The following is a 9,987-nucleotide window of genomic DNA, read 5'->3' as shown; positions in this document are numbered from 1 at the left end:
TTGATGTGAAAATCCCAGAGCCTCCTTTTAAGAGGAAGTCCTCTTGTCACTTCTGACCACTTTTTTAACACTCAGGAATCATTTTAAAAGACCGTTGCTTCATTCATCCACTGGAGCCATTATTCCAGGCCAACAGATTCAAACATCAACCTGATGTTTTTGGCTCTTGACATCATTGTAGACACAGTATACTTTAAGACACGAGACTGTTTTCCCTCTGTACAGCCGGACATCATAAAACCGTACTAATACATGCGTGTTCAGTTTCATGTGTTCAGTTTCCGGAACTTTCTGTTCAGTTTGACTTAAATCTCCTGATAAAAAGACGCTTGTTTCACAACAGAAATTCAAGAAGGAAAACATTTAAAGAGACTCCAGAATTAAAATCCATTTGTTGTTTTGCTGTTTGTCAGTGATCTTTCAGCCTGCGACTCTAACTGAAGTGGTTTCAGATGGAAGAAGCATAAATATAAATGGTTTAACGGTTTAAAACTGTGCATGATAAATTGGCAGCACGTTTAACTGTGAAATTTTATCAAAGGCTAAAAATGACTGGCCATGCTGTATCTATAGTTGACCCCAGCTCAATGGTTCTTTCCATTAATTCATTGTTACTGAATCTTTAGGATAAACTCAAGTTTTGTAAATGTTTAACTTCAGTCTCATTGTCAGACTATTCTAAAATTGTGTTTTTCTTTACAGCAGAAGCATTTTGTTGTCAATGGCAAGTGTTATTTAATTGCTGTTCACAGCTGATAATTGAAGTGGTATAATAGAAATAAAGCAGACAGTTTATTATTGCAGGTGTTACTGACCTTTTGAACAAAATAATTGATCACTTTAAATCAACTGGCGTCAAAGCATCAACAAAAATGAGTAGCTCATATGTTGCTTTTATTGTTTAACGAATGCATTTGTAAATTTCATTATATATGTGACAATATTCCACTCGCCATTTCAAGAAATCGTAATGGGTCTTCATTACATTCACTGTACTTGAGAGTTTTAACAGTCTGGTTGAGGTGCTGCATCGACACAAATGTATTAGGGGTTACATGAAGGTTTATTTCAGACAGATGTGTTGTAGAGAGTGATCTAAGTGTTCTAGATCACTCTCTAGATTCAGACAATCATTATAATGGTGATAATGTGCAGGACACTTTTTCCATGTTTTATGTTGTTGCCTCTCATCCCAACACTCCTATATTAAAGCTGATTTCTTCAAATGCTGTGCTCTTCAACATGTACAAGTGTAACTTCTGTGCCTTTAACTCCAGTAGACACTGCAGCAGCTGCTCAGAAATAATGAAATGTGTTCAGTTAGAAGTTGAAAGGAATGTGCAGGACAGTGCAAAAGTCGTTAAAGGTCATATGCAGCTCACATTTTTTGATTCTGCTCAAGATTTCAAAATAAACCTTCTTAAGGGTAATATTTGTTTTGCCAAAATTAGCTTATCGTTGATTGAAGCCGTATGATTTGTGCTTCCATTGTGCAACACTTAGTGACTATAACAAGAAAAGATTAAGATAATATTAACTTGTTTTGTTTGTCAGCACTGTTTTGCTTTGTGTGTCTATCTATACACACATACACACACACACACACACACACACACTATTTAATGCCTTCTTGTCCACGGTAGCTCATGGTTTAAAGAAGGTAAATGTAAGACTTTTTAAGACCAAATAAAGAAAATTCAATGAACACAATACACCAATGTTCTTAAAGTGAACTATGCCCCTTATCCAAAGATGTTTTGTTTTTGTAAAAAGTATCCAGTGTTTTCTATAAATTCACTCGAGACACATGACCTGTATGTGTACAGTGTGAAGTGACCCTTTGGATCCTTTTCTAGTCATTAGCACGCTGGCACTGACATGAAGCCAAGAGGGAATGAAATCAGGATCTTTTTAAACCGCTTTTGCACATAAAAGGGCATCCGTGGTCATGTCTGTGCTCTTTAACACACTTTCCCCATCAGCCCCTTAGCTCTCAAAGTTTTTCCATCACAGCAAATAGTTTTCAAATGAAAGACTCCATTATTTAATATTTCAAATGATGACTGTTACAGATTATGATGAACAACAACGGTCCACCGGTCAAAAGTTAATTATTAAGAGTTGTTAGGGTTTCATTACTGTTAATATTACGCAGTAATATTAAGAAATGTCATTACAGTTTAAAATAATTTTATATTTTTCAAATGTATTTTTGTGATGTCAAAGTTGGATTTTCAGCATCCTTACTCTTCTTCAGTGTCACATAATCCTTGTTGCTGAAGAAACATTAATATTGTTGGAAACAGTTGTACTGTTTTTAATAAAGAAAGAAATGCTTTTATTCAGCAAGGAGGCATTAAATTCAAAAGTGACAGTGAGGACATTTATAAAGTTACAACATATTCTAAGATTCTTTTGAACTTTCTATTCATCATCAAAACATAATAATAATAAAACATGTTACAATTATATTAAGCCACAGAAATTCTTTTCAAATTTGATAAGTAATTGAGTACAAATAATACATGAGCAGCCAAGAACACATTATACTGTAAGGTGTAAAATTAAAAACAAAAATAGTTGATCAAATACAACCTTGCATATAATAGACTTATTTCTCAACCATTTGAAACATCTTAAAAAAAAAAACTTGATCCGTACTGTATTTTAACAGCTGAAGAATCTAAAATTCCCAATTGTTTTATTACAGTATTTACTGAAATATTTTGCAATAAATGTAAATATAGTCAGTGCCTTAAAAGTTAATGCAGAATGTTTTAGGTTTGAAAGATTAATAAATGTCCTTGAATGTTCAGAATGAGACTGAAAGGTACAACTCAAACCAGTCAAATGTCTTTCCTGTGAGAGACTCATTCTCTCAATATGTTTTTGCCATTGTTAGAGCAAAATATAAAGGGGAAAAGGAATCAAGTAAAATAAAAACATCATAAAAGGGCCTGATTGTCCATGTGTTATACATGATAATCTTGATATTATGAAACCCTGAGAAGTTTAGTGTCTGTTTTTTCTTTTATTTCAGGTGACCATCAGAAACTGTCAAACATGATTTTATCTGTAACATTTACACAACGTTACAAGGAGAATAAGGCAAAAAAAAAATTTGTCTTGAAAATATAACCAGCTTCTTTCAAAAAATAAAACATACATATATATACATATATATATATATATATATTGTAGATAAGCATTATAATATATATTTTCTCCTGAAAAGCTACAGCCTTAAATTAATATTTGATTATGCCATTAAATCTTAACATAAAAACGACATAGGATTATGCATAAAAAATACAAGCAAACACTTGCATACACTAAACTCTTGCATTTCAGTATCATAATATTTTTATCATATCTTTCCAGCAATTGCCGCCACAACTTTATCAATTATGCTGGAGTCCAAATATGCGATTATTCCTCCTCGGTTCGCCCATCTGTCCACACCTTGACTTTCGGTGTGCGGTTGATGGTAGGTCAGTTCAGCTGTGTGTCCCCTGTTTCCGTTGACGTGGGCATGAATACACTCACTCAGGTCCGCGATGCCTCCGCCCAGCGCCCGCAGAAGTGCATGAGGAGCGCACGAGTCCCACCTGAACGTGCTGCCCTCGGAGAGCACATACACATCCACCAGACCCTGGACCACACACAGGATCTTGTATCCCGCACCGGACGCGTACATCAGTGAGACGCTGGGAATGGCTGCTAGAGCATCCTTCACAGCCGGCCTCTCACTGGAGCTCAGCAGCACAGACAAATCTTCTTTCTTTCGTGGACACGACGGCCTGCGATGCTTGAAGGAGCAAACGTTCACATCTCCATACGAAACACCCCAGAGATGCTGGCCTTTCCACCTACAATCACCACAACATGAGGACATTAAGAAATGCAGTGACTTACATAAGCAACAGGTCAGGAGAGATTCAATCTCTCACTGTTTGAACTGTGCATTCTTCTCATTCAGGGTCTTCAGGAACATTAGAGGTGGCATTTATTTATAAAGCAAATTTAAGAACAACAGCTGTTGGCCAAAGTGATGTACAAAACTTACCGTGAACTATACCTGAACTCTCGGTTGATTAACCCCAAACCTTACTTACTCGAGGTATGTGGTTCCAAAAACTCGTCCGGGAGTAAGTTAATTCAACTCAGAGTATGTTCCTGGTTAAGACTCAAGACATTCTCAACAGAGCGACGAATCGACGAGTCACTATAGAAACGGACGCTAAGAAAAAGCGTGCCATGCTGTTTCTTTCTTCTTCTTTTGTTAATTAGTTGTTAACATGCTTAGAGCATATCGCCACCTAATTGATGGCTGTGCAATCATTTTTATTTTTTTCCATTTAATCTTTAATACTTGAGAATGTGAATTATATTGTTTGTTTTATGCTAATTATACATTAAGTCATATCAGATATGTATTTTGATTTAGAAATTAGACATTATAGAAAAATGCCACTCCATGCAGTGAGATATAACATATAATAAATAAAATATATAAATATAAGTTAAACATTACCTTGTCATAGTGTTTTATAATTTATACATGCCTCTTAATACATAATTTACAGATAACTCTTATATATGTCAATAAAAGAAATAATCATATTAGAATAATATATTACCTTATTTATTACTTATATTAGCGCTTCCTCATTAACATACATACATACATATATATATATATATATATATATATATAATAGGCTATATTACATATTCTAATATTATATAATGTTGTGCGGTATCTGCCACGCCCACTGAAGGCTCGCTGAAGTGAACTAATCCTGGAACATAACCTGCTCCGGAGCAGGTTATGTTCAGAGAGTGAGTTGCTATGACAACTAACATAACCTGAAAATTACCTCCGTTTTTGGAACCGAAAGTTGAGGTTATCCATTTACTTACTCTTAAACATACCCGGGTATGTCACATAACCTGCTTTCTGGAATACCCCCCAGATATACATGAAGGAGCCAGTCCATGCAAACCTTTTTAAGATATTTACCTGGGAGCCAGTGGAGAAAGAGATCAAAAGCATGCATAACAGACTCCATGCCTCTTGGTGTTAAGAATGACTTCATTTTCGCATTTTAACTAGTTAAAAATACTTGTAAAAAAATACTTCACTACATTTAAGTTGCTGATGCAGAAACAGGGCGAGATGGTGCCTTGACAGGCAATTATCAACTACTGGGGTGGAGTCGGGCACTTCAGGCAAAAACAGATATTGCATGCAAAGCTAAACAAAGACTATAGATATAAAAAAAACAGTTAACTCCTATTTCTTATGAAAGGCAGAAGCCGTACGGCTCAATCCACCTAATTCTTAAGAAAACCAGGCACGGCCATTTGTCAATTTAATGGGTCTGGATTCCAGTCTCATCCATGTAACTCGTCCAGTTAATTTTAGCTGTACTGCTTAATATTGAATATTGGTGTGTCTTACCATATTATTTTAACGTATTATCTTAGCTATGAACACACTGGTTTGTAGAGCAAACAGTTTGAGCGTTTACGGCAAGTTGTTATTCTTCTCGTTTTTTCCCTGTAAAGTGGTGGAACTATGACATCACTTTGTAGGCCCTTCGTCTGTTAGCGTCACACTGGTTCCCTCTACAAAAAGCCAAAAGGATTTTTCCAAAGGCTTTTGAATTATCACAGAAAATAAGCTGTATGTAATTTGAGTATTGTCTTTTGAAAGACTGCTACAGCAGCACTCTTACCCTTTACCCGTGGAGTCTTTGCGGTTGAATGGCTGGTTTATGACACCCATGACCGGCTGGCCAGTGGACCGCAAGTAAACCCCAATCAGAACCAGAGCACATGGAAGACCGAATGGACAAAAGCCTACATCCGGCTCTTCTTCCTCTTTCCCTTCAATGTACTGACTTGTTCCATCTATCAAAAGAAAATAGCCAAAAATACACAACCGGAGTAATTCACACCAGGAAAAATAAGTCTCATAAGCATTACTGGTTGGTTTGTTCATTGACCGGAAACAACAAATCTTCCAGTTACAGGTTTCACAGCTCCGGCTTCACTTAGATCTTTCCACATAGTTTTCACATGAAGAATAACTGGTTCTGCAACTACTGTTCACTTAATAAGTACAACATCAGATATATCAGCAAATACTTCCTCTACCATCAATTCTTTGGTTTATTTAATCATTATGCCATTTAGTTAAGTACTGAATGTGGAATAAATATAAAATGTAATGTTGTTGGTTATACGCTGTACATCTTAATGTGTGTTTAATGAATAAGCCCACATTGACCCTGTACACTTTACGTTATCGGTGCTGAATTGAATGCTGCTGAGAACACAATCAAATTAGCCAATATATTTCATAAGGATTTGTGCGGGATGTAATGATGGGTCTTTTAGTCGAGTCACGATATTTCCATGCCTATTAAAAAAAAATACTTTTTTTTTGTCTGATCTTAGAGCTAAATTTAAACAAAACAAAAAATGCAACAATACCAGTTTGGGTACAAATTAATCTCATTTTTGAACTGAACATCTTACAAATGACACTCACCTTGTATATTTGTTTAGTAACCTAGTATACAATAAACCTGGTACTGTGAACTATGAAATGTTGGCTCTACGAAGGATGCTCTTTATTTTGATTTTTTTTTTTTAAGTCTGCTGAATGTATAAGATGTAAAAGTAAATAAATTAGCAAAGTAAAAAGATGGACAAAAAAAACAAATACATTACCGATGGGATCAATCCAGATGCCCACATCGGCTGGGCTGATTGACAGCTGCAGAGATTCAGCCGTCTCGTCTTTAATCTGAAGGTCCTGGTGGATCACCTTGGTCAGGAGGGACGCTGCGTTTTGATCACCATCCAGAACTTTAGCCAACAGAGCAGTTGTGTCCTCTTCCTGAGCGCATAATGTCACAGTGATACTCTCCCCTGAAAGAAATACAGTCACAATCAGCTCCAGGCAAATGGTGTTTTTTATTTGATTAATACATTGCCTAGCTCTAATTTTGAGTGTTCATGTCCCTCAGAGATGCATAAATAATATGAGAAGCAAAAGCATACCTGCAAACTCCAGACTGAAAAAAATATTCTGAAAATGTATGGAATGATAAACCACACATTTGCGCCTAAAAAGTATGTACTGTGGTTAACCCTGTACACAAAGCAAGGCTTTGCTTATATTTTTTCTTTATTGGGCATTGTAAAGGGGTAAGATGAAAAGAAAATGTCATCTAAACTTATCTGAAGACAGTCAGTTCTCTTCAGATTAGGATTTGTATAACCATCTCCCAAATAAAACCTTGGATTTACATGAATCACATGAACAGCCTATTTCAATGTCAGAAGAACAAATTTTAGCAAATTCAATGGGTTTGCAGGTATGAAAAACATTGGAAAAAAACCTTAATTACACATTACTCCCGGACATCTCCTGAACACCTCAAAACAAACACAAGCATTTCAATCTCATGCCAAGTATTTCTCAGCTCCTCCAATATAATCATAAAATACTCCACGATGGTGGCTACGACTTGGCAATTTATTATAATCATGCAACCATTTGCCTACCAGATACCATAGCCACAACCTAACCACTGACTTTATCCCATCTCATTTTAAAATTGTTTGCATAACCCCAATTCAAATAATGACATATTCACCCCCTCAACCCAGGATAAAAACTGCTTAAACCCAAACTGACAGCATCTTTACTGCTCTCATTGTGTTTCATCTAGATCTGTCTGTTTAATTTCACACAATCACCCACCGCTGCTATAAACTTTGAAGTGCATCTCTATTCTTTACTTTTAGACTGCCTATGCTAATTAATAATTGGACCCATCAAGTGCTGTGGTCATGTAGTGAGCAATCCCTTAAAAACCTCTGAGATCAGAAAGCCATTACATTTAATTAAATGTAAACTCGGTCTGTCAGTGCAGTTGCAAAATATTTATTTTCTATATCTTGCATCCTAATAGAGAGTCCCACAGGGCTCTGTACTTGGACCATCCTATGTTCTCTAAAACAAAATCAGAGTTTCTTACACCACTGCTTCAAGGACAGCACAGCTCAACATAACATACTTTAACTATAGTAAAATTATCTGAATATGCTTTACACTTTAAACTGTTTTAACATTAACTTAATTTTATCTGATTTTACTTTTCCATGTATTCATCAAAACCAACATTTGCCATGCAAAGAAACATGTATTTATGTTGTCAGATGATCTACAGCTTTCCATATTTCAGTGTGGTTGAAAGTCAAATAACGAGTTCCACAAAAGTGGTGAAAATTTGAATATAATTACATATGAAATCCTATCAAATGCAGCACAGAATCAAAGCTGTTCTAGGGGTAACTTACCAAGTCCATTCTCAAACTTGTTTGACTCCTCTCCTTGAATAAATCCAGTCAATTCAGGAAACTATAAAGCAAGAATGGAATTTTTAGCCATCAAGACGACAACAGAAACTTGACTAAAATTAATTGTGATTTTAGTGAAAGCTTTATATTTAAGAACCTGGGCACAAACATCATGGCGAATCATTTCCTGTATCAACACATCAGCAAGCGTCTTAAAGTCCTGGACAAATTTCTTGTTTTTGTCAGCTCCAGTCTTTTCTTGTACCAAAAGTTCAAAAAGCAGTGCTTCCTGTCGACAGACCCGTGCCACATTGGCAGCTTTTTCTGCCACGCTCAGGAGCAACTGTAGCAACTCTGCCATACCTGAGGCCTGTGAATCACATATAATAAATAAGCTTGATTCAATATATTGGATAGGCAATGGTACAGTTTTAAAGTATGTCAGTAACATTTCAGCACACTTAGGAACTAAACAGGTCAAGTAAAAATATTAGTAACCTGAAAAAAAGACTCATTAACTAAGTGGGACACAAACTTTAATATCAAAGCACCATGATGAATGCCAGAAGAAAAATAAAATTAGATCTTTCTGCAAACCACAGCTTTTTAATGAAAGTCTCTACATAAACACATTATAGTCTTGAGTATCATAGTGATATAAAACAAAAAGCTTTTGATACAAGTCATAACCTGAAAACATATGTTATGTGAATTTGGAAATAATTAGTATATTTGTATCAATGTACAAATGCATGCTGCTTGTTCAACTTTGGACTCGGATACAGTGAATGGTGCAAATATATGCAAATTGACAAACAAATTTACATCAGTGGACGTCCTCTACACAGTAAAATTACAGAGGTATAATGTTTACTTAAAATTATATTTTGATTATTTATTTTGCTAAGAATTATACAACTTGCATGTTGAATGTAACAAAGTTCACATCATCTCTGACACCAAAGGTCCAAAAGACACGCAGACACACAGAGACAAAATACATAAACATTTATGCATGAAGCACAGCTACAGACAGAAACACACACACACAGAGAGAGAGAGAGAGACACACACTGCCCACATCTATGAACAGAATCGAATGCTTTCCTTATTAGAAGACAGACCCAACAAGCAAAGGCAAGACATGATAATTACTGCTCATACCATTGAAATAAATCTGTAGTGGTTAGGTGTCCTTGAGTTGGAGTTGAGCGCTTCCTGTAAGTCACAGTTCTGTACTGATTCTCTGTCTAAAAGCGCAAACACTATTCATCTCTGCTGCGTGACGCCAGCGTATTTTAACGGAGATGTTTAAGTAATGGAAACGCCTCGGAAATGAGAGCATTTCCCCCCTCAATGCGTCAAAGTAATAGCGTTCGGGGTTTGTTCATGTATACCGCCCTCTGCTGGAGTCACACATACATTACATACATTACAGGTCTATTTAAAAATGAAATCAAGTTTTAGTATTTCTATAGTTTCCTAAATTTCTTTTAATATTTCAAATCATTTTGATATTAGATGGATATTTAATAAAGCAAGAGAATCCTACTATTATAATATAATATAATATAATATAATATAATATAATATAATATAATATAATAT

General features: G+C 35.6%; 1 protein-coding gene across 1 annotated transcript; it reads right to left on the bottom strand.

Annotated features, from left to right (window-relative positions):
* Window positions 1-3,247: 3,247 nt before the first annotated feature.
* On the bottom strand, window positions 3,248-9,724 carry LOC132126544 (inositol polyphosphate 1-phosphatase-like). Its single transcript, XM_059537837.1, has 6 exons — window positions 9,544-9,724; window positions 8,537-8,749; window positions 8,380-8,440; window positions 6,742-6,942; window positions 5,742-5,916; window positions 3,248-3,869 (listed from the first exon to the last, which is right to left on the bottom strand). The coding sequence occupies exons 1-6, from the start codon at window positions 9,544-9,546 to the stop codon at window positions 3,368-3,370; spliced, it is 1,155 nt and encodes a 384-aa protein (XP_059393820.1). The 5' UTR covers window positions 9,547-9,724; the 3' UTR covers window positions 3,248-3,367.
* Between the last annotated feature and the right edge of the window lie 263 nt (window positions 9,725-9,987).

This window comes from Carassius carassius, chromosome 44 (genome assembly GCF_963082965.1).
Source record: "Carassius carassius chromosome 44, fCarCar2.1, whole genome shotgun sequence".
Lineage (NCBI taxonomy): Eukaryota > Metazoa > Chordata > Actinopteri > Cypriniformes > Cyprinidae > Carassius > Carassius carassius.
Note: the sequence above shows the minus strand (reverse complement) of the source record. Positions and strands in the feature narration are given on the sequence as shown.

What these genes read in the sequence shown, in the direction of transcription:
- LOC132126544 (XM_059537837.1), bottom strand. An exon ending in CAAGTTTGAGAATGGACTTG is followed by an intron (nt 6,943 to 8,379) that starts GTAAGTTACCCC and finishes TATTTCTTTCAG; the next exon opens with GGGAGAGTATCACTGTGACA. An exon ending in AAAGACTCCACGGGTAAAGG is followed by an intron (nt 3,870 to 5,741) that starts GTAAGAGTGCTG and finishes TGGTGATTGTAG; the next exon opens with GTGGAAAGGCCAGCATCTCT.